The sequence below is a fragment of the Solea solea genome, chromosome 18 (assembly GCF_958295425.1).
Source record: "Solea solea chromosome 18, fSolSol10.1, whole genome shotgun sequence".
In the NCBI taxonomy this organism is placed as follows: domain Eukaryota; kingdom Metazoa; phylum Chordata; class Actinopteri; order Pleuronectiformes; family Soleidae; genus Solea; species Solea solea.
This window is the reverse complement of record NC_081151.1, coordinates 8681885-8707958: the sequence shown is the minus strand read 5'-3', so window position 1 is coordinate 8707958 and position 26074 is coordinate 8681885. Positions and strand designations below refer to the sequence as shown.

The 26074-nt window shown below is 38.5% G+C and overlaps 2 protein-coding genes and 1 long non-coding RNA gene across 5 annotated transcripts in view; 1 reads left to right on the top strand and 2 right to left on the bottom strand.

Moving 5' to 3' along the window:
- Nucleotides 1-26074, top strand: part of LOC131444703 (uncharacterized) — a 76766-nt gene that overhangs the window by 49855 nt on the left and 837 nt on the right. Inside the window, exon 2 of the long non-coding RNA XR_009233760.1 lies at nt 12470-12605. This is a non-coding gene — a long non-coding RNA (uncharacterized LOC131444703). The remainder of the gene's footprint in view (nt 1-12469; nt 12606-26074) is intronic.
- gjd2b (gap junction protein delta 2b) lies at nt 13403-16639 on the bottom strand. 3 transcript variants are annotated; one of them, XM_058615278.1, is made up of 3 exons: nt 16153-16639; nt 15891-15914; nt 13403-15376 (listed from the first exon to the last, which is right to left on the bottom strand). In XM_058615278.1, exons 1-3 carry the CDS (start codon nt 16221-16223, stop codon nt 14533-14535), a joined length of 939 nt encoding a protein of 312 aa, XP_058471261.1. In that variant the 5' UTR covers nt 16224-16639; the 3' UTR covers nt 13403-14532. The 3 variants fall into 3 exon arrangements, 2 of the variants coding, with proteins under 2 accessions (XP_058471261.1, XP_058471262.1); XM_058615279.1 differs by lacking the exon at nt 15891-15914; XR_009233758.1 differs by having other exon boundaries at nt 15290-15376; nt 15820-16639.
- Nucleotides 17609-21199, bottom strand: LOC131444700 (actin, alpha cardiac muscle 1). Its single transcript, XM_058615277.1, has 7 exons — nt 21100-21199; nt 20448-20586; nt 19911-20235; nt 19655-19816; nt 18748-18939; nt 17987-18168; nt 17609-17905 (listed from the first exon to the last, which is right to left on the bottom strand). The coding sequence occupies exons 2-7, from the start codon at nt 20574-20576 to the stop codon at nt 17762-17764; spliced, it is 1134 nt and encodes a 377-aa protein (XP_058471260.1). The 5' UTR covers nt 20577-20586; nt 21100-21199; the 3' UTR covers nt 17609-17761.

Sequence of the window (26074 nt, the reverse complement as noted above, 5' to 3'; positions counted from 1 at the left end):
TTTTAGGTGATTTTGGACGACATACTATACTATGACATTTTTAGGTGATTTTGGACGACATACTATACTATGACTTTTTTGACTTATTTTGGACGACATACTATACTATGACTTTTCTGACTCATTTTGGACGACATACTATACTATGACTTTTTTGACTGATTTTGGACGACATACTATACTATGACTTTTTTGACTGATTTTGGACGACATACTATACTATGACTTTTTTGAGTGATTTTGGACGACATACTATACTATGACTTTTTTGACGATATACTATACTATGACATTTTTGACTCATTTTGGACGACATACTATACTATGACATTTTTGAGTGATTTTGGACGACATACTATACTATGACTTTTTTGACAGATTTTGGACGACATACTATACTATGACATTTTTTAATGATTTTGGACGACATACTATACTATGACTTTTTTGACTCATTTTGGACGACATACTATACTATGACTTTTTTGACTTATTTTGGACGACATACTATACTATGACATTTTTGACAGATTTTGGACGACATACTATACTATGACTTTTTTGACAGATTTTGGACGACATACTATACTATGACATTTTTTAATGATTTTGGACGACATACTATACTATGACTTTTTTGACTCATTTTGGACGACATACTATACTATGACTTTTTTGACTTATTTTGGACGACATACTATACTATGACTTTTCTGACTCATTTTGGACGACATACTATACTATGACATTTTTGAGTGATTTTGGACGACATACTATACTATGACTTTTTTGACGATATACTATACTATGACATTTTTGACTCATTTTGGACGACATACTATACTATGACTTTTTTGACGATATACTATACTATGACATTTTTGACTCATTTTGGACGACATACTATACTATGATTTTTTTGACTCATTTTGGACGACATACTATACTATGACTTTTTTTGGTGATTTTGGACGACATACGAAATGTGACATTTTAGGTGATTTTGGGGAAGTTCTTTTTCAGTTGGCTGAGTGGTTTGTGACGCTCCCATTCAAAACCAGCTCTTAAGGGACACTGGTTCAAAACCCATCACTGACAGATAACAAAGACATTTTTGGGTTGACACGACACACTACTATGACCTATTTGTCTCATTTTGGACGACATACTATACTATGACTTTTTTGACTCATTTTGGACGACATACTATACTATGACATTATTGAGTGATTTTGGACGACATACTATACTATGACTTTTTTGACTCATTTTGGACGACATACTATACTATGACATTATTGAGTGATTTTGGACGACATACTATACTATGACTTTTTTGACTCATTTTGGTCAACATACTATACTATGACTTTTTTGACAGATTTTGGAGGACATACTATACTATGACATTTTTGACTCATTTTGGACGACATACTATACCATGACATTTTTAGGTGATTTTGGACGACATACTATACCATGACATTTTTAGGTGATTTTGGACGACATACTATACTATGACATTTTTAGGTGATTTTGGACGACATACTATACTATGACTTTTTTGACTTATTTTGGACGACATACTATACTATGACTTTTTTGACTCATTTTGGACGACATACTATACTATGACTTTTTTGACTCATTTTGGACGACATACTATACTGTGACATTTTTGAGTGATTTTGGACGACATACTATACTATGACTTTTTTGACGATATACTATACTATGACATTTTTGACTCATTTTGGACGACATACTATACTATGACTTTTTTGACTGATTTTGGTCAACATACTATACTATGACTTTTTTGACTCATTTTGGACGACATACTATACTATGACTTTTTTGACTGATTTTGGTCAACATACTATACTATGACTTTTTTGACTGATTTTCGACGACATACTTAACTATGACATTTTTGTCTGATTTTGGACGACATACTATACTATGACATTTTTAGGTGATTTTGGACGACATACTATACTATGACATTTTTAGGTGATTTTGGACGACATACTATACTATGACTTTTTTGACTTATTTTGGACGACATACTATACTATGACTTTTCTGACTCATTTTGGACGACACACTATACTATGACATTTTTAGGTGATTTTGGACGACATACTATACTATGACTTTTTTGACTTATTTTGGACGACATACTATACTATGACTTTTTTGACTCATTTTGGACGACATACTATACTATGACTTTTTTGACTCATTTTGGACGACATACTATACTATGACTTTTTTGACTTATTTTGGACGACATACTATACTATGACTTTTCTGACTCATTTTGGACGACATACTATACTATGACATTTTTGCCTGATTTTGGACGACATACTATACTATGACATTTTTGTCTGATTTTGGACGACATACTATACTATGACATTTTTGACAGATTTTGGACGACATACTATACTATGACTTTTTTGACTCATTTTGGTCAACATACTATACTATGACTTTTTTGACAGATTTTGGAGGACATACTACACTATGAAATTTTTGACTCATTTTGGACGACATACTATACTATGACATTTTTAGGTGATTTTGGACGACATACTATACTATGACATTTTTAGGTGATTTTGGACGACATACTATACTATGACATTTTTAGGTGATTTTGGACGACATACTATACTATGACTTTTTTGACTTATTTTGGACGACATACTATACTATGACTTTTCTGACTCATTTTCGACGACATACTATACTATGACTTTTTTGACTGATTTTGGACGACATACTATACTATGACTTTTTTGACTGATTTTGGACGACATACTATACTATGACTTTTTTGACGATATACTATACTATGACATTTTTGACTCATTTTGGACAACATACTATACTATGACATTTTTGAGTGATTTTGGACGACATACTATACTATGACTTTTTTGACAGATTTTGGACGACATACTATACTATGACATTTTTTAATGATTTTGGACGACATACTATACTATGACTTTTTTGACTCATTTTGGACGACATACTATACTATGACTTTTTTGACTTATTTTGGACGACATACTATACTATGACTTTTCTGAGTCATTTTGGACGACATACTATACTATGACTTTTTTGACTCATTTTGGACGACATACTATACTATGACATTTTTGTCTGATTTTGGACGACATACTATACTATGACATTTTTAGGTGATTTTGGACGACATACTATACTATGACATTTTTAGGTGATTTTGGACGACATACTATACTATGACTTTTTTGACTTATTTTGGACGACATACTATACTATGACTTTTCTGACTCATTTTGGACGACATACTATACTATGACTTTTTTGACTGATTTTGGACGACATACTATACTATGACTTTTTTGACTGATTTTGGACGACATACTATACTATGACTTTTTTGAGTGATTTTGGACGACATACTATACTATGACTTTTTTGACGATATACTATACTATGACATTTTTGACTCATTTTGGACGACATACTATACTATGACATTTTTGAGTGATTTTGGACGACATACTATACTATGACTTTTTTGACAGATTTTGGACGACATACTATACTATGACATTTTTTAATGATTTTGGACGACATACTATACTATGACTTTTTTGACTCATTTTGGACGACATACTATACTATGACTTTTTTGACTTATTTTGGACGACATACTATACTATGACATTTTTGACAGATTTTGGACGACATACTATACTATGACTTTTTTGACAGATTTTGGACGACATACTATACTATGACATTTTTTAATGATTTTGGACGACATACTATACTATGACTTTTTTGACTCATTTTGGACGACATACTATACTATGACATTTTTGACTGATTTTGGACGACATACTAAACTATGAGGGCCACACGGTGGTGTAGTGGTTAGCACTCTCGCCTTTCAGCGAGAAGACCCGGGTTCGAGCCCCGGTTGGAACAAGGGCCTTTCTGCATGGAGTTTGCATCCCCGTGTGTGCGTGGGTTCTCTCCGGGTACTCCGGCTTCCTCCCACAGTCCAAAAACATGCAATGTGGGGATAGGTAAATTGGACACTCCAAATTGACCATAGGAGTGAGTGTGAGAGTGAATGGTTGTTTGTCTCTATCTGTGTGTGGCCCTGCGATGGACTGGCGAACTGTCCAGGGTGTACCCCGCCATCGCCCGATGTAGCTGAGATTGGCACAGCACCCCCCGCGACCCTCTGGTAGAGGATAAAGCAGTAGATGATGACTGACTGACTAAACTATGATTTTGGACGACATACTATTCTATGACTTTTTTGACTGATTTTGGACGACATACTGTACTATGACTTTTTTGACAGATTTTGGACGATATACTATACTATGACTTTTTTGACTCATTTTGGACGACATACTATACTATGACATTTTTGACTGATTTTGGACGACATACTAAACTATGACTTTTTTGAATGATTTTGGACGACATACTATACTATGACTTTTTTGACTGATTTTGGACGACATACTATACTATGACTTTTTTGAGTGATTTTGGACAACATACTATACTATGACTTTTTTGACGATATACTATACTATGACATTTTTGACTCATTTTGGACGACATACTATGACATTTTTGACTGATTTTGGACGACATACTATACTATGACATTTTTGACTCATTTAGGACGACATACTATACTATAACATTTTTGACAGATTTTGGACAACATACTATACTATGACTTTTTTAATGATTGTGGACGACATACTATACTATTACATTTTTGTCTGATTTTGGACGACATACTATACTATGACTTTTTTGACAGATTTTAGAGGACATACGAAATGTGACATTTTAGGTGATTTAGGGGAAGTACTTTTTCAGTTGGCTGAGTGGTTTGTGACGCTCCCATTCAAAACCGGCTCTTAAGGGACACTGGTTCAAAACCCATCACTGACAGATAACAAAGACATTTTTGGGTTGACACGACACACTACTATGACCTATTTGTCTGATTTTGGACGACATACTATACTATGGCTTTTTTGACTCATTTTGGACGACATACTATACTATGACATTTTTGTCTGATTTTGGACGACATACTATACTATGACATTTTTGACAGATTTTGGACGACATACTATACTATGACTTTTTTGACTCATTTTGGTCAACATACTATACTATGACTTTTTTGACAGATTTTGGAGGACATACTATACTATGAAATTTTTGACTCATTTTGGACGACATACTATACTATGACATTTTTAGGTGATTTTGGACGACATACTATACTATGACATTTTTAGGTGATTTTGGACGACATACTATACTATGACATTTTTAGGTGATTTTGGACGACATACTATACTATGACTTTTTTGACTTATTTTGGACGACATACTATACTATGACTTTTCTGACTCATTTTGGACAACATACTATACTATGACATTTTTGACTGATTTTGGACGACATACTATACTATGACATTTTTGAGTGATTTTGGACGACATACTATACTATGACATTTTTGAGTGATTTTGGACGACATACTATACTATGACTTTTTTGACGATATACTATACTATGACATTTTTGACTCATTTTGGACGACATACTATACTATGACTTTTTTGACTGATTTTGGTTAACATACTATACTATGACTTTTTTGACTGATTTTGGACGACATACTATACTATGACTTTTTTGACTGATTTTCGACGACATACTAAACTATGACATTTTTGTCTGATTTTGGACGACATACTATACTATGACTTTTTTGACTGATTTGGAGGACATACTACTATGACATTTTTGACTCATTTTGGACGACATACTATACTATGACATTTTTGACTCATTTTGGACGACAAACTATACTATGACTTTTTTGACAGATTTTGGACGACATACTATACTATGACTTTTTTGACTCATTTTGGACGACATACTAGACTATGACTTTTTTGACTCATTTTGGACGACATACTAGACTATGACTTTTTTGACTCATTTTGGACGACATACTATACTATGACATTTTTGACTGATTTTGGACGACATACTAAACTATGACTTTTTTGAATGATTTTGGACGACATACTATACTATGACTTTTTTGACTGATTTTGGACGACATACTATACTATGACTTTTTTGAGTGATTTTGGACGACATTACTATACTCTGACTTTTTTGACGATATACTATACTATGACATTTTTGACTGATTTGGAGGACATACTACTATGACATTTTTGACTCATTTTGGACGACATACTATACTATGACATTTTTGACTCATTTTGGACGACAAACTATACTATGACTTTTTTGACTCATTTTGGACGACATACTAGACTATGACTTTTTTGACTCATTTTGGACGACATACTATACTATGACATTTTTGACTGATTTTGGACGACATACTAAACTATGACTTTTTTGAATGATTTTGGACGACATACTATACTATGATTTTTTGACTGATTTTGGACGACATACTATACTATGACTTTTTTGAGTGATTTTGGACGACATACTATACTCTGACTTTTTTGACGATATACTATACTATGACATTTTTGACTGATTTTGGACGACATACTATACTATGACATTTTTGACTGATTTTGGACGACATACTATACTATGACATTTTTGACTCATTTAGGACGACATACTATACTATAACATTTTTGACAGATTTTGGACAACATACTATACTATGACTTTTTTAATGATTGTGGACGACATACTATACTATTAAATTTTTGTCTGATTTTGGACGACATACTATACTATGACTTTTTTGACTCATTTTGGACGACATACTATACTATGACATTTTTGTCTGATTTTGGACGACATACTATACTATGACATTTTTAGGTGATTTTTGACGACATACTAAACTATGACATTTTTGTCTGATTTTCGACGACATACTATACTATGACTTTTTTGACTCATTTTGGACGACATACTATACTATGACTTTTTTGACAGATTTTGGAGGACATACTATACTATGACATTTTTGACTCATTTTGGACGACATACTATACTATGACATTTTTGACAGATTTTGGACGACATACTATACTATGACTTTTTTGACTCATTTTGGACGACATACTATACTATGACTTTTTTGACTCATTTTGGACGACATACTATACTATGACTTTTTTGACTGATTTTGGTCAACATACTATACTATGACTTTTTTGACTGATTTTGGACGACATACTATACTATGACATTTTTGTCTGATTTTGGACGACATACTATACTATGACATTTTTAGGTGATTTTGGACGACATACTATACTATGACATTTTTGACTGATTTTGGACGACATACTATACTATGACTTTTTTGACAGATTTTGGACGACATACTATACTATGACTTTTTTGACTCATTTTGGACGACATACTATACTATGACTTTTTTGACTCATTTTGGACGACATACTATACTATGACTTTTTTGACTGATTTTGGACGACATACTATACTCTGACTTTTTTGACGATATACTATACTATGACATTTTTGACTCATTTTGGACGACATACTATACTATGACATTTTTGACTGATTTTGGACGACATACTATACTATGACATTTTTGACTCATTTAGGACGACATACTATACTATAACATTTTTGACAGATTTTGGACAACATACTATACTATGACTTTTTTAATGATTGTGGACGACATACTATACTATTACATTTTTGTCTGATTTTGGACGACATACTATACTATGACTTTTTTGACTCATTTTGGACGACATACTATACTATGACATTTTTGTCTGATTTTGGACGACATACTATACTATGACATTTTTAGGTGATTTTCGACGACATACTAAACTATGACATTTTTGTCTGATTTTCGACGACATACTATACTATGACTTTTTTGACTCATTTTGGACGACATACTATACTATGACTTTTTTGACAGATTTTGGACGACATACTATACTATGACTTTTTTGACTCATTTTGGACGACATACTATACTATGACATTTTTGTCTGATTTTGGACGACATACTATACTATGACTTTTTTGACTCATTTTGGACGACATACTATACTATGACTTTTTTGACTGATTTTGGTCAACATACTATACTATGACTTTTTTGACTGATTTTGGACGACATACTATACTATGACATTTTTGTCTGATTTTGGACGACATACTATACTATGACATTTTTAGGTGATTTTGGACGACATACTATACTATGACATTTTTGACTGATTTTGGACGACATACTATACTATGACTTTTTTGACAGATTTTGGACGACATACTATACTATGACTTTTTTGACTCATTTTGGACGACATACTATACTATGACATTTTTGACTGATTTTGGACGACATACTAAACTATGACTTTTTTGAATGATTTTGGACGACATACTATACTATGACTTTTTTGACTGATTTTGGACGACATACTATACTATGACTTTTTTGACAGATTTTGGACGACATACCATATTATGACATTTTTGACTCATTTTGGACAACATACTATACTATGACTTTTTTGTCTCATTTTGAACGACATACTATACTATGACTTTTTTGACTCATTTTGGACGACATACTATACTATGACATTTTTGACTCATTTTGGACAACATACTATACTATGACTTTATTGAGTGATTGTGGACGATACAATACTATGAAATTTTTCACTCAATTTGGACGACATACTATAGTATGACATTTTTGACTAATTTTGGAGGACATACTATACTATGACTTTTTTGACTCATTTTGGACGACATACCATATTATGACATTTTTGACTCATTTTGGACGACATACTATACTATGACTTTTTTGAGTGATTTTGGAGGACATACTATACTATGACTTTTTTGACTCATTTTGGACAACATGCTATGCCATGACTTTTTTGTCTCATTTTGGACGACATACTATACTATGACTTTTTTGTCTCATTTTGGACGACATACTATACTATGACATTTTTGACAGATTTTGGACGACATACTGTACTAAGACATTTTGACTCATTTTGGACGACATACCATACTATGACATTTTTGACTCATTTTGGAGGACTTTTTTGACGACATACTAAACTATGACTTTTTGGTGACTTTTTGGGGACTAATTTGGACGACATACTAAACTATGACATTTTAGTGATTTTTTTGGACGACATACTAAACTATGACATTTTGGTTACTTTTTGGACGACATACTAAACTATGACTTTTGGTGATTTTGAACAACATACTGAACTATAACATATTGGTGCGATTTTGGAAGACATACTAAACTATTTGTATAAGTTCCTGTCCTCACTTTTCTCTTTGTTTGCATTTCATTAAAGTTTTCTAATCGCAGATTCTTCTTCTGGCAGCAAAGAAGACAAGCTAAAAGGTGGTGATTTTATTCTGCTGCCACGCATCTAACAAGATTATCTTCTATCCCCATGTGCCTCTGTAGTACATACATATAATGATTCATATCACTCTTTGTGTCTGATTGCATTTTATTGTGGGTAGTTTTAAATTAATTTCTCTATACCACTCTGTCTTCCATCTTTCTGGGCAATTGCTATTTCATGCCTCCCACAGCAAGTTCAGCTGCCTTGGCAAACACCTTTGTGTCCGACTCAAGACTTGCCAGTCACTGATTTTTATTGGCTGTGTAATGGCGCGGAACCTAAACATTTATCAGGGTCGATGTATTTCGTGTAGTACAAGCTATTAGGAAATGTAGAGGAGGTGTGCGAGTGTAGAAAGTTAGAACAAAGCAATATGTGTCAGATTGAGCTGTCACCTGAAGGAAAATTAAAGATGTGATAAGCAGGAAGCTGTTTGGGGCTTGTTTTTGCTGCAGTGTGACCTGGCACTGTCTGCTTTGCATTAATGACAAACAACCTCGCCAGAGAAAGTTGGTGCAGTATTGCAAAAAGTTGCTGTTTCCTATAGGTTTGCATCCTATATAGTAAAATGCAAATGAGAAAAGTTATCTGGTTTCTGTCTTAAAGTTGTATTTGTCTACTTTGAGTTTCACCTGACCTAAACAAAGTGGGACAACATCACTTTTGGATTTGGGTGCATTGTGTCCTCACACAGGTGCTGCCTGTCCCACTATGAACCTCTGGTGGGCAAATCTGTGTATAATCCGCTAATGTTCTTAATCCCAAGGTCACATCAAAAATGGATGAGAAATTAATCTGCTGTCAGGTATATTTTGTCTGCGCTTATTTTCCACCAATATTATCCCACCATCAACCAAACCAGCCAGCCAAACAAATCCCTCTGTTCAGACTGTGGCAAATACTCTCCATCCTTTTGTCCTTGTATTTTGAAGATTGCATTAAAATAAGTTTAAAGACAAAAAAAACCAAAGGACATATCACAAAATTAAAGTTTGGTGTTTTGATTCTGTGAATAGCTACAAAGTAAAGCAGTGGGGAGGGAGGGGAATGATTGTGGCAGGAGAACTGAGCCTTTGCTCCCCATGGCAGAGGGAAAGTTAGAAAATGTGTTACTGCGTCTTCCCTTTGCATGGATGCAAACATCAAGTGTATTTTGTTTCTGCCATATCTTCCTATGCCATGCCTTGCCGTGCTCATGTGCTGCAGTAACAACGCTAATTTCATTGCCTCTGCTTGAGCGGATCAAAAAGACCTGCATTCACTGTTTGCTCCCCGTCTTTCATGCAGTAATCTGCACAAAAGGCAAAGTTAAAGCATGTCTTTCCTGCAGCCAGATTTCTCTTTGAGGGGGAGAAATGAGAGGACATGCTTGTTTGAGGGCAGTCGTGGTCACAAGATTTACTCCCAGGTGAATTGTCTGCTTTAATCTCTCACATTTTCTGAAAAGGCCTCAGAGCAGAGCACGCTAAAAGAAACCGGGAGTGTTTACTGAAGGGATTTACTCTATTTTTATTCTCTTTATTAGTTTTATTTCTATTCAAGTTTGTCTTTTTAATAAAACATACAATCGTTTGACAAAGAGGATGATATTGATGTTCTAAGAAAATAGTGCATAAAATATCCATATCATTTTAAAGTCACTCTGGCCAATAAAAACACACTCTTGTCACGATATAGTACATCTGCAGTGCCTTACCACTCACCATACTTCCCTGTCTTGTTCTCATGAAAAAACAAATCTGTTTATCCAAACTGAAAAAAAGGTCTTCTCATCCACTCAGACTCAGGCCTGGAGCGCAATAAATAATAATAATGCAAAATATAAATGGCCTGTGTAAGCATAATACAGACCCAGGCTCATCATTCTAAAAAGTGAGAAAATGTTTAACATTTACACAGACTTTTTATAGTTCTGTGCTCTAGAAAGAAATGTTAAAAGGTATAACTGTATTGTGGCCTAAGGTACAGACATAAAATACTGCGCAGTCTCTTTGAACCTTCACTAGCCAGACGTCGACTCAAAATAAATGTTGCTCAGCTGATTCTGGTGCAAACAGAGGAATCCTAAACTCTGTGTGATCTGTCTGTCGTGACTAATTCGTTACATGGAGCACACATGTACAGTTATATTTCACTTGTCACAGGAGGAATTAGAATTCAATTATTTAAAAATAAAATATATTAATTGGTTAAGAACACCCCGACAATTTAATCTGCATAGCTTTTCCACTTTTCTCTTTTAAAGGGAAGGTTGAATAATGACGAAAAAGGCCTTCGCTTCTCATCAAAAAGCTGTTTGTGACGAGAGAACCTCTCTCTCCCACAGCACATGCTCTCCTCCAGTATCTTTGTTGACTCATATTAGATAGCGTCTGTAGATCCCTGTCTTCAACCTGTGCACCTGCAGTAACTCGAGGTGTACTGTCATGTTTCTGCCTATTTAAAAAAAAAAAAAAAAAAGCTTGTGTGCAGCCTTGGTGTGTTCTATCTCTATTCCTCTATGTACAGTAAATCGACATTGTCTTAAATCTGAACCACCTGTGCTCTCCGTGTGGCCTGTAACCTCACTGTCATGACTAGAATGTAAAATGCAGACTCACAGGTACAGTGCAACCTCTGCTCACTCATGATGACAGTATTGCATATACAGTATAATTGCGTTGGGATCTACTCCAATAATGATGCCAGTCATACGTTGAATGAAAATAAAACTACCAAAGCGCCAAAGAATTCAATCACTGAATTGTAAATATATAGTAGATATTTTTAAGATATATATATTTTTTTTTTTCTTATCTGCAAAAGGGTTTTGTATATATGGAGCATGAGAAACAAGTGACGAGCAAGAGAGAAAAAGGAGAGCAAGACAAAGATGCACAAAGGCGTGCTCACTGCAGTGCACTGGAGAGAAGCTGACAGATGGTTTCTCTTTCTTCTGTTTTCCTTTTTTCAAGTTCATGACTTAGGGAGAAATCTTGGGTCCCCGCTGAGTTGGAGATGGATGCGCCCGGTGCCGCTGCTCTTCGATTTCTCCTGGCTTTGCAGAGTCATCCTGGCACAGACCAAACCCTTCCCAGATCACCTGCAATGGTCAGCTGCTAATATCTCATTTTTATCTTTCGGGGTATTTCATTTCTAGTGGCCTCTGTCTCTCCCTCTCTTTCGCTCTCTCTCTCTCTCACGCTGTGGCCATATTTTTCTGCACCCTCTCCACGTTTGTTGTCTTTCTGACCTTCAAGAAAAGTCATCTCCATCTCAAAGACATGGAGGACGGAGGAGTGGGACACTTTTCAGAATCATGATTAAAAGTCACAAACTAAGTCTGTAGTGAGACCCGTTGGATGTGAAGCTCACTCTCAGAGGTGTGGGCTGTATGAGGATTTGATGCATAAACCATATATAGACTAAGTGTTCCCTCAGGTCACTCAGTTATGGTGCATAAGTATTGATGTGTCTCATGGAGGCAGGATCAGGATTGCAACACATTGCAGAGTGATGAGATCCTGTACAAGGTGTGTCCTGCAGTAGGTTTTTTTTTTTTTTTTAATTCAGAGTGGGTGGGGCCAAGATCTTCACTGCACCAAGGCAAAATTTCCACTGGATATATATTTATATATACAGTGTATCTGGGTGATGAGAAGTCAGTCAGCACAAGCCGGAGAAGCAGATCCAAAGTACTGCACCTCACACGTTTCTGGTGTACATGAATCCCACTTTTATTTTTACACAGAAAAAAAAGGATGTTTGGTTTTTTTTCCGGTCTGTTTCGGTTACATTTAAAACCATTCTATGAAAAACTGTAGCACCAGAGCAGATTTTTTTTTTAATTTTTATTGCCCAGTCTTTGATAAAAATGTCAATTTGTGCTATTTTTCTGTTTTGATCAGCTTTGATTGGGGAGAGTCATTTCCTTCTTGAATATAAAAAAAAGACTAGCACTTCATTTCTTTTTCCAGTCATTTGCAAAATGAAACAGAGAGAACTGTAGCTGTTTTTTTTTCTTGTTTTTTTTTTTTCAATCTCTCATTTAAATCACAACAAATACATTTAAAGCAAATTAAAAAAAAAAAAAAAAAAAGAGAAAAACAATTGGGCGGCATTTAGCATAATCCAAGCAGGGAATCAGCTTTCATGATGATTATTATATATTTATATATTTATATGTATACATATATATTATGTTTATCTACAAGTATGGCACTTGATTACACAATAGCAAGAAAACACTTCACAAATAAAAGCAGTGGGCGCTTTGGTGTGTGTTATAAATTAAGGAAGTCACAGACGTTAGCGTTTGCAGCAAATTCACCAGATACTGTTTTGCAAGTCAGCTATAAAGCAATGGAATGGTTACATATGTTAAGGTCAGTGGTGCAACACAGGCAACAAAGAAAAGAAAAAACATGAATTACGCTGGTCGAACCATAGTCAGTAAGGATTTATATATAGATATGCATATATATATAAATCTGGATGATAGAGTTCTCCTTGAACCACTGTGTGTGTATGGTGCCATTTAATTAGGTTGGTGCCAGAAACAGGTGGAAAAGCAAACACCGTCAAGTTAGAAGCACGTTTTGGATAAGGTCAGGCTCTCCCAGCACTGTTCACCCTTTAGTGCAATTTTTGCATTTTTTTACTCTCTTCAAGTAGCCCACAGCAGAACAGCCCACACAGAGTAAATATGTGAACACGTTAACACGGTCTTCTTCTTCTTCTTCTTCTTCTTCATTTGTCGCATCTTATACAGAGTATAAACGCTACTAAAAAGTTGCATCAGTGCAATAATACATAAGGAAACACACGTGTAATCCCACGCTTGCCATGAAGTCCTTAAAAGACCAACAAATTAAAATTTTAAAAATCAAAAAAAAAAAAAAAAGAAAAAAAAATCTGCCCACTCTTTAAGTCATGACACGAATTAGGCGTGCGGAGCTGTCCATCATGTCCATCCTATGCCCCCCCCCCCCCTTTTTACATGTTTATTTTTTTTCACACCCTTCACCCCGGGTGTTTGTTACACATAAGCAGAGTCACTGGACTGAGTGCGTCCAAAATTAGGCACACTCATCCTCGGCAAGTCCTTGTTTCTGATCTCATAAATGGACTTCCGTCGAGCCTGCACGCCTCGCACGGCCGTTTTGATTTTCCTCCAGCCCAAGTGATTGAGTTCTGCCAGGTTCAGCACCACACAAAAGCCACTGACCGCGAACATGAAGACCAGGAACACGGTCTTCTCCGTGGGTCTGGAGACGTAGCACTCGACATCTTTGATGCAGGGGTAGCGGTCACACTCGTACACCGACGGGACGTTGAATCCGTACAAGAAATACTGGCCCACCAAAAAGCCAATCTCCAGCGCGTTTCTGAAAACCACCTGGATGATGTAAAACCTGGAGATGCCCTCCTGTCGCCTCATTTTGGACTTTGTAGTTCTCATGGCTGAATTAGGGATCTCTTTGACTTCTAAACAGTCCGGCTCGGCTTCTTTGGTGGAGTTCTCCGTGTTTTGAAGTACTCCATTAACAATGGTGTTCTTTATCTTTTTGCTCTCGTCTCGCTTCAGGGAATCTTGATCCTTATCTAGCGTCAGATACACTGTCGAGTAGCGCCGCTCCTTCTGCTTGGCCGACTGGTGCACCGAGTATGTGATGAAGCAGAGGCTCGGCGTGCACACCATGATGATCTGAAAAACCCAATATCTGATGTGTGAAATGGGGAACGCCTTGTCATAGCACGCCTGGTTGCAGCCCGGTTGTAAGGTGTTACAAACAAACATGGTCTGCTCGTCATCATAGACAGTCTCGCCAACTATTGCTACGATTAGAATCCGGAAGATGACCACCACTGTTAGTAGGATCCTACAAAAGAAGCAGAAGAAGCAAGGACACAAACAAACACATGTGAAAATACGTGTAAATAACTGATAACAGAGGATGTGGTTTGAGGTGTGCGCCGCTGCCTCGGAGGCTGACGCGCTCAGTCCAATTGTGTTGTGCGGGATTTGGGGAGCTGTCCAGTTCTGAAACCGGACGCTCTTCACAGGATGCCACAGAATGTGGTTCCCGTCCCAAAATGCGCTTCTTTTGTCATGAATATGTCGGTGGTTTTGTGTTTTTTTTTGTTGTTTTTTAAAATGTGTATATTTGTGTATAATTTAATGGATGTAATGACATGCATTAGCAATCGGCGTTGCTTTGATTGCACCTGTGCGAGCGTATAATGAAAAAAAGGTGAGAACGCCGACTCTCGCTCAATCTCTTTCTTTGCCACCCGTGGCTGCACAACCACCACTCAAACTCACCACCAAACACCAAATGGAAAATGAATGAAGACATGAAATGACACATGGATTTTAGTGTAGTTTTCGTTTACACTTCAGCAGCGTCTTCCCAGGTTCTGCATGGGAGAAAAAAGGAGACAGATGGTTCTACTTAGCTGTCTCGACAAAAACAGGGATTCTGTGAAACAAGACAGAAAAAAATCCACAACACAGACACCACGAAGGATTAGGCACCATGCTAAAGACGATCCTGGAGTCACAAGACAGAAACGGGGGACTAAGGACCATGCTAAAGACGATCCTGGAGGCTGCTGCGATTCTTCTGTTGTTCTTGGTTTCTGCTGATCATCTTACCTTCCTATCATAGTAGAGTGCTGCTGAACAGCAGCCTCCAGGAGCCTCTCTAGTATAGTCCATTCCCCCATTTCTGAGCATCCGGAGAAGACTAGGGCACAACGGCACTCTGTTCAAATCCCTCCAAAAAAAAGGCGCGTTATTTCCCGTTCTTTCCCGCTTCTCTCTGTCTCTTGTTTTTCTGTCAGTCTTCAAAGAGTCCGGTTTTAGATTAAAAAATGCATCCGTCACGGGATGCTGCTGCTGCCTTCCCCGCTGCTCTCCGTGTCTCTGCGCGCTCTCTGCTTGGTTATGTTCTGAGCGCGCAGCGCCACTGAACGTCCTGCTGTGTGTGCCACGATGAGCGCGCCCACGACGTTGCCACACTCTTCCTTGTCATGGGAGTCTGAAGGGCTGATTACCGTAAGCCCTCCTATTTTCGATCTTCAGATCAGGTTGATGGGCCGCGCGCTGCTGTTGGATGGAGGGAGGTTGGATTTAATGTCTTCCCAGCGTTAATCCGCCTTTAAGTAGTCTCCCCCCCTCCCCCCTCCCCATACGTCACAGGCGCACAGACAGGTCGGTGGAGCGCAGCCAGGAGAACCAGTGCTTCTGGTTTTTGGTGTAAAGCGTGCGCCATTCAGTGGACACTGCTGTGGACACTGCGTCCAGACTCTTATAAGACATCTAACCTGAAGTGACACTCGACTCACTAAGCATCTGAATTACATGATCCGCTACATTTAGGAACAGCCTACATACCGTGTCCTGAGCACAGGGGTCAGTGTGGTTCCCTTTATTTGCATGTGAGTTAGACTTATTTATATGGAGACGGGAGTTATAATGAAACATATATAATCACTGGATTATACAGATTTATGTACATGTAAAAAAATCACCCAATCTCCCTTTCTTGGAGCGGATGGCCTGGTCGGTTTCCGTCACCGTGTTGCAGGCTGCAGGCTGCAGGCCCGCCTGCCAGAGCTGTTGTTTCCACCTCGAGCAAAGATGATGCTCTGTATACAGTGACAGAGTGAAAGTACCATGCGAGTTGCTAATCGCTTTACAAGGCAGCCTGCTTGCCTGCTCTCTCTCTCTTTCTTTCTCTCTCTCTCGCTCTGTGTGTGTGTGTGTGTGTGGAGGTTTAAAAATAGAAACAAAATGTAACCCCGCCCTGAATATTACCCTGAGATTTGATCAATTTATGGCGTTGCATTGTGTATCTACACTGACGTTGGGTTACACTGTGTGGTTTGACATTATGTGAAACCAGGAAACGGGGATTACTGGTCACGTGACAGCAGCCTAGTGTTTTCCTTCCATGATTTTGTGCGGTTAATTTCTCCTGAGGTGCACGGCTTCTCATCTCCACTCACTGTAATATTCTCTAATTCAAAATCGTTCATAACCTTTAACTATGAGGGAGGACGGGAGTTTGGGGGGGGGGGGGGGGGATAAGGAAATCAAGACAGACGTGTTGGATGTCCCGATTCTCATTTATTTATAAACCTATACATTTAAGCGTAAACAAATATTTGACGACAGTGTGTACGAATAGAAAAAATTCGGAATTTGGCACAGAAGGGAGCAGCGGTGACAGGAGAGTGAGGAGAGAGAGTCAGTCTGGTGCTTAGAAGCACTTCCTGTGGACGATGGAGGGTCCAGCCTCGTCATACTCCTGTTTGCTGATCCACATTTGCTGGAAGGTGGACAGAGAGGCGAGAATGGAGCCGCCGATCCATACCGAGTATTTCCTCTCCGGGGGTGCGATGATCTAAGACACAAACACATACAATATGTTAATTAACTGTGGACCTCTGGCGGTTACAGTGATTAAATAGTGAGTCAAAGTTACCTTAATCTTCATGGTGCTGGGGGCCAGAGCGGTGATCTCTTTCTGCATGCGGTCAGCAATACCAGGGTACATGGTGGTGCCGCCTGACATGACGTTGTTGGCGTATAGGTCCTTGCGGATGTCAATGTCGCACTTCATGATGCTGTTGTAAGTGGTTTCGTGAATGCCTGCAGACTCCATGCCTGTGCAAAAACAGAGGCCAAGTCAGTGAGGCTCACCGAGTCCTCACTCCCGCCGTCAGCTGCGCCAACAGGTGCTGAAACGGACAGCTCCCGCAGCAGTTGCTCTCTCCGCGGCGCAAAACGTCAACAACGAGCCCATGCTTTAAATGACTCATGTCTATTTATCGGTTATGAAGTGGTGAATATTAAGTGGATGAACTGTGACCTCCGCTTAATGGTATTGCCTTGGCAGCCAACCGCTAATGTGAGCGATAAACACTCTATTTTAAGTAAACCATGCACTCCAGGTTCCACCACTTCTACATACTCGGGTTGTAACGAATGGTTACTCGAGCCACTGTTGCCTTTATGTCATTTCAAAGCAGTCAGGTCATTCTCATCTGGCATTAACAAGACATCTTGGAAACCATTCAGATGTTTGTGAAAATGCCAGATAGTTCCTGATCTCCAGGTTTGGCACCAACAACCATGTCATGCTCAAATACCAAATACACTTAAACCTACTGGATACGTTAAGTGCGGTGGAAAAAAAAACCCCTCTTCCCCACAATTAGGATTTGCGTTTGCGTCTTTACGCACCGATGAATGACGGCTGGAACAAGGTCTCCGGGCATCGGAAACGCTCATTGCCGATGGTGATGACCTGACCGTCGGGCAGCTCGTAGCTCTTCTCCAGGGAGGAGGAGGAGGCGGCGGTGGCCATCTCGTTCTCAAAGTCCAGAGCGACGTAACACAGCTTCTCCTTGATGTCACGCACGATCTCACGCTCGGCTGAGGGAATCAGGTTTGCGTAAAGTTAGTCAAATGTGCTTCATTCGCATGACGGCATTTATGGTTAAACTTAACATAACTGTAGCATAATAATATGGAAATACTAATTAACAGTGTGCATTCCTAACTCACAATCTGGTCACATGATGTCACATGGTCACATCTGTCTTTACAGGCTGTGTATAGTGAATAATTTATACGATATTAACATCATTTTGTGTTTTTAATTTTTCCGTGATCAGTATCGGACTGATATAGAAGCTGAATATTATATTGGCTCATATACCATTGTATTTCTATAGTTCTGTAATAGCCAGGTAATAACAGGGGAAATGTGTGTTGGACATAATAATGGAGGATTCATTGATAATCATCCAATTTGATTCACAACTTTGATGTGCGACACTGACGGTAACCTGCAGTAGTTCTCATTACCAAGCTATTACCTGGATGTTAATTTGGAAGCAACATGGTATTACTGTGATATCATCTCCCCTTTACTGCAATATTAGAATTTGTATTACCAAACTGGATATGGCATTAGAAATTAGATGGTTTAAGTATAATATTCCTTCGATATTACAAAATGATGAGCGTATAACTATTCCAAAACGACACTTCTGTTTTGTTGTTGTTGTTGTTTGTTCTGTGAGATGTTTATCATTTTTGTTTTATTACTGTGTCACTGTGGACGCTCTCAGTCCTCTTCACTCACCGGTTGTGACAAAAGAGTAGCCACGTTCGGTCAGGATCTTCATGAGGTAATCTGTCAAGTCCCGACCGGCCAAATCCAGACGCATGATGGCGTGAGGAAGAGCGTAACCCTCATAGATGGGCACGTTGTGGGTCACACCATCACCGGAATCCAGAACGATACCTAGTGATAAATACATAGAGATGTAATTCACTTCCATGCATTAACTCACGTAACACAATCTCACTGGCGCCTGGTGGTGACGGTGTCATCATACCTGTGGTGCGTCCAGACGCATACAGAGACAGCACGGCTTGGATGGCCACGTACATGGCGGGAACGTTGAAAGTCTCAAACATGATCTGGGTCATCTTCTCTCTGTTGGCCTTTGGGTTGAGGGGAGCCTCTGTCAGCAGAGTGGGGTGCTCCTCCGGAGCCACGCGCAGCTCGTTGTAGAACGAGTGGTGCCAAATCTTCTCCATGTCGTCCCAGTTGGTGATGATGCCGTGCTCGATGGGGTATTTCAGGGTCAGGATGCCTCTTTTGCTCTGAGCCTCGTCGCCGACGTACGAGTCTTTTTGGCCCATACCGACCATGACGCCCTGATAAAAGCAAGGACTAGGTATCAATGATGTGATGACAGATAACTGCGGATTATTATAACTCGTTCATGCAGACTTAAACTTTATGGATGTCCAGAGATCAGTTCAAAAACTGATGCGTAAATGCTCATGCGCAATTACGCACCGACGATGCGCCCGAAGCCATAGATTTATCTTTATATTTTGTGGAAGATTTAAAGAGTTTACTTTACCTGGTGACGGGGGCGACCCACGATGGAAGGAAACACGGCGCGGGGTGCGTCATCTCCGGCGAACCCAGCCTTCACCAGGCCGGAGCCGTTGTCGCACACAAGCGCGGTAGTTTCCTCGTCGTCACACATGGTATCAGCTCTGTAACACACGGTGGCGCATGTGCACACACGCGCACCGTGGGACTATTAGATCCAATCATGAAAAACTCCCTGTTTTGTTTGAACTGGGTGATTGAAGACATCGTTCTGTCCTCACAGGTCGACACAATAAACAACAAACACAAGGTCGTTTTGTTGTGACCAATCTATCCAGGGAATTGCGATTAGTTAATGTATGCTCACACAATAAGAACAAAATAAGTATGCTTCATAATTGGATTAGTGTTTTTCACAGGGTCTTGGCTGCAGGTCACTGTCGTTAATGCTGTGAAAACAATATCCCACATCCACAAATGAAAAACAAAAAATAGTGGAGCACAGGCCAATATGGTGAGATGATCCGTTTCAGTTAGATGATGATGATATTGGTTAGTGAAAGATGAAAGTCACTTTCATTCAGGTTAAAAATCCTGTTTCCATCCCTTTGTGATAGATAAATCCACTGTTTGGCTCTTATTTAGTCCTCCTTCAGGCAGCCCATGTAGATACTCACCAGATCAGCACCAGGCTTTGGATCTTGAGTGTGTGAACCAGGGGGTGCCGAACTGTCATGATGCTCCAATTTATACCCAGACAAGTGTATGAGAGATGGGGCTGAGCAGTGAGACCCCGTCTCCATATTTGGTATCCCACTGCTCCGTTGACAACAGCCACTCCATGAATGGCATGACAAGGAGAGGGAACTCCCGTGTGGACATGTGTGCCTGCTGTCCATGTAGGGAGGACAGCAGAGAGAGCAAAGAGACAATAACAGGCTGCCTTTAAACTGTCAATAAATGACCAGAATACTGGCGAGTAATACCAAGATAATGACCATCAATATCAGCCAAATAACCTCAAACAATAGAATAAGATTTAAAACAAAGAAACACATCTTTCTCCTAATTACTTAAAGAACAAAACACATTTTACTATTGTTACAAACCTTAGTCTAACATGCTGGATTTTTGATGACCTTTAACAATTAATAAATATCTGGATAACTATAATTGTCTTATAATACATAGTCTGGCAGGACACATGGAGCACAACGTCTCAACAAATCAGTAGAGTCTAAAAGTCTTTACGATTTTATATAGACCCTGTACATTCCGTTGTAACATGGCGGCTTGTTTCTAGGCTCACCATATGGCAGATGAGAAGCTATGTTTGCCGATGCATTAATGCAAGCCATTTCCATAAAATCAATGAGTTTTCATTATTGTAATGAGATTTCCTTTAAAGTTATTGATGTTCTGGCCACGCAACATGCTGTGTCTGCAAATGAATAGTTTTCAAAAGATGAAAATTTAGGCTCTTTTGGTTTTTTGGCATTTGCATACAGTATTTTCTAACTTATTGATCAGTTGGAGCGAAATCCTAACAAAAAAATGTAGTTACAGTTCACGAAAACAGCTTTTTCAATGAGGAAATTTGATCACATAATGCACAAAGACTTTGGCCTACATATACTATCAAAGTTAAATTATGATATTTTTCAGGGAATAAAAGTCATGGTAATCTCTTCTTTAGTGTAAATCACACACAATGTTGATAGAATTAGTTTTTTCCCCAACAACAGAACTATAAAGCAAAGGGAACATCCCTTGTTGTGACATGTGCCGCATTCCTTCTTCATTCCTGCCCTGAGCAGAGTCGACATGGGAAGCGACATTGCCGGTTTACTTGGAAGAGACGGAGAGAAAAAGCTCTGAAGGCTGTAAAATAACATTGGCTGAGAGCAGTGGACGGTCCCACCGCGAGAAGGACAAGACAAAAGGGCACAGCGAGCCATGAATCATATGCTGCTGTCACCCGACCCCGAGCCCTAACCCTTCACTGCAGTGTGACTCTTTGTTTTGGTCTTATGTAATGAACGCGAGGGCTGCGGTCTGCTTTGAACATCCTTTTACCCCAGTATTCAGCGAATGCTAATGTTTTACTACCCGAGTTTAGTGAAGTCGATCTGTGGAGACCTGAGATACAGCATGTGAGCGTCTATATTACATTTTAACAGCATCTTTACATATAACCTGAGTCCTGCACCTAACAGCAATGGAAATGTGTTAAGATCCAGAGGGCAAAGAGATTGACCTTGTGCCAACATATCACATCTTTATGTTTATTCTCTGCTAGGGCAAGAACTTGGGTTATATATAATGATATTGGTTAACAGTAAAACATTTGTTGACCAGGAAAGGCGGATGCCAGTGCCTGGATTAGACACAGAGACACTTGAAGGCTGCTCAAAGTCTTGTAGTGCACCTCTCACTTTAGCTGTTGCTATTGAGACTAAATCCTTGTGCCCCCCCCGCTGGCAACCCCTGAGGAGATCCGCCTCATTACTCCGCAGCAGAGATAAGGTAATAAGGACAAAAGTGTCCCGAACAAAAAACATATTGATTTTCTATGGGAATTTCACATCATAAACAGAGTACAAACCCTTTAAACAACCCTGAGGGGGAAGTCATTTGCCTCATGCAGCCAAGGTTTTGTGCCTAAATCAATAAATGTGCACATATACAGGAATGTCCCCCACGCTGCATCGTGGCCGTTTGAGCTGCTCATCAAAAGCTCGCTCAATACAAATGGTCTGAAAGCACTTTTGTTCTTTGCATCATGACGGATTTATCTGTGTTCTAGTGTCGGGGGCCATTTAAAGGTCACAGCAGAGAGAAGACATGAAGCATGTTGCTCAGTGAAATCTGGGATGTCCCTTTTCTGGACCAGGCTCTGAATACTGAGTGACAAGCTGTTGGCTCGTGTTTAAGTCTTACTGTAAGTCTGCTGGTTTCTTTACAGGAGCATAGAGCGCAGAGGCTGCACTACAATAACAATACAATAATACATCTGCTGATTCAGTTTCAGTGAACCAGTCTCACTCCCCTAAAATGCACAGTAAAATGTTTTTGTTTTTTTAAATCTGTAAACAAGAGCCAGACAAAATAAGAATTACAGATGCAAGCAAGAATATTCGGACCATATGATCACAGTTAGAGAGAAAATACTTACAGGTATATAATAGATTTATTCTAGAATGTTTAGCAAACACAATATATGTGTTTAAACAAAAATGGATAAAAATGGTGGAAAATGCCCTTTCAAACAAATGCCATGGTATGCATTTTTACATATTTATTCCAAATGCTCATTCTAAATATAAAATCCTGCAAAGGACTGTCGTTTATTAAGTTGAGTATCAAATCTAAGCATGTGTTTGTGTTGTTTGAATGTGATTCAAATTCTGAACAGAGTGAGGGGAGCTTGTAAAACACCCATGTCTGTGTTTTTAATTATTGAAATGCTGCTAAAACCCAGTGGAGAGGAGCTCGGTGGTGTTTTCACTCTTACCTCATTAAAATGAAACTGAAACTGCAAAACTTTCCAACTCTAAAAAACTCCCATAATCACCTCATTAGTGAACCACATGCCAGGAGAAGCACTTGCTCTTGTGGACACAGGAGAAGAAGTGTCCAATTTAACACCTGGCACCTTGAGATTTCCTTACATAGCCATTTAGCAGTGTTTGCACTTCACCTTTTGTGTTTGCATGCACACGTGTGTGTGTGTGTGTGAGTGTGTGTGTGAGATTACACAGCAGAATGTGGTTAATTGAGTGTGGAGGACGACACTTGTTCCCTCTCTTCCTCGCCGCTTGCCTCATAGATCTGTTTTTTACCTCATCCAATCTCAGTCACACTGAAAAATCTACCAGCTACCTCTCTCTCTGTCTCTCTCTAATCTGTCTGTCTCTCTCTAATCTTGTCTGTCTCTCTCTCTCTCGCTGTAAGGCCCGTTGCCTAAAAAAAACCCAGGAACAGTTGAATTAAAATCTGTGGATTATGTGTTTTGCCTCATAGCCCCTGGATGTTTGGGAGCAGTTGTGGGCAAGCCAAAAATAAATAAAAATCAGGTCTCGTATGACATTTGAACATTTGCCAACTGGTTTTTAATAGAAGAGGGAAAATATTCATGAAATATTCATGAATCGAATGTGAACAAGCTGCAGAATCGAGGAGAGCTATACCCAGATTTTTGGTAAATCTTGAATCCTGTGCTATTTTTTACATGGTGCCACTCACAACCCAAGGAGTTCAGTTAAACAGGCTTTAGCTTTTCTCATCATCTTGCTTATTTTCTTCATAAATGTAATATCTAGAGCAAATAACACATTTATAACCGTGTGCCAGTTGTCCTCATAACCTCATCTGCCCTTCATACGAAGCATTTATAAAAGACAGGTTGTCTTATTTTATAAACTGCAAATGTTTTTCAGTCAAATGTGCACACAAACCTGTTATGTAATGAAATGCAGAGGAAGAAGAGCCATTAAATAAGAGGAAAATGGACATAATGACGCACTGACTGAAGTGGACTGTTACACTGACACTTGAGGCACAGATTATTCTCCTCGACACTGTAGGAAGTAAATAAAAGGGCAGACATTGAAACACGAAAAGAAGCTTAGAAGTAAAAAAAAAACAACAAAAACAATTAACACTCACCAACAGCGTTACCTCAGGCCTGAAAAAAATCATTGCAGAACAATATAATATCGTGTTAGGCTCAAAGTTAACAGGGTTGACTCTTAGTGTGCACCTAAATAATTGTAATTCTTTCATAACTTTCATTTAATCACATTTTAAAGAAACACTCTGTATACTTTATACATTATAATATAATGTGAATGTAAATGTGCTATTTAAAAGCAAACCTTAGGGCACAGAAAGCACATTATCCAGTATAATACAGTGTCCCGGGTGAATTCTACAGACACAGTTCTCCGCTCTTGACTTAGCATTGTTCACCTTTTCCTCAGGGTGTTGTCACTGAACCACTTTTTCAGAGATTTTTAGCACGTTATGATGTTTGATATTGAGGTTTCCGGTCCATGGGTAGAAGAAGAGGGAAAAAAAAAAGAGGAAATGTTCAAGAAACAATTTTCTTTGAGCTTCTGGGCAGTACATTTAGGTATAATGTAAAAAAGTGTTGTTACTCTTGCACTTTACCCAAGTTAAAAAACTAATTTTCTGACAGGAGGAATCGAACATTTTTTCGACTCTACTTGGTGGTCGTTTTAGATCTGAGCTCTGACCTCTGAACATCTCGGCATATTTTCCACCACAGCATTAGGTGATACAGTAATTATGGTATAAAAGATAGTTATAATATATAGAAGGCTCCTGAATTTTGCATTCAAGAAAAATTAAAAACTTTTTCTACAAACTCCTTAAGTTTGTCAATAGTTTACCATGTTTAGTCTAAAAGTGGCTCAACCTGAAGTCTTTAAAACCAAGTGTAACGTGAATTTACTTCATGTAAAAACTCAAATGAGATATAAGCAGACAAAACAACATTACTGAATAAAACCAGACATCTTTCTAATATCTCTACCTCTCAATGTAGTATTTATAATGTTTACCTTGACCTTCCTAAAAATCCCTCAGCATGTATTCTCCAACCAGACACCGAGCGCATTCAACAAACAC

Excerpts from the sequence above, each read along its gene's own strand:
- LOC131444700 (XM_058615277.1), bottom strand. The coding sequence starts at position 20,576 with ATGTGTGACGACGAGGAAACTACCGCGCTTGTGTGCGACAACGGCTCC. Across the intron at positions 20,236-20,447 it reads TGGGTCGCCCCCGTCACCAG|GGCGTCATGGTCGGTATGGG; the intron begins GTAAAGTAAACT and ends TGCTTTTATCAG. Across the intron at positions 18,169-18,747 it reads GTTCCAGCCGTCATTCATCG|GCATGGAGTCTGCAGGCATT; the intron begins GTGCGTAAAGAC and ends GTTTTTGCACAG.
- gjd2b (XM_058615278.1), bottom strand. The coding sequence starts at position 16,223 with ATGGGGGAATGGACTATACTAGAGAGGCTCCTGGAGGCTGCTGTTCAG. Across the intron at positions 15,915-16,152 it reads CACTCTACTATGATAGGAAG|AACCTGGGAAGACGCTGCTG; the intron begins GTAAGATGATCA and ends TCTCCCATGCAG. Across the intron at positions 15,377-15,890 it reads TGGGAAGACGCTGCTGAAGT|GATCCTACTAACAGTGGTGG; the intron begins GTAAACGAAAAC and ends CTTCTTTTGTAG.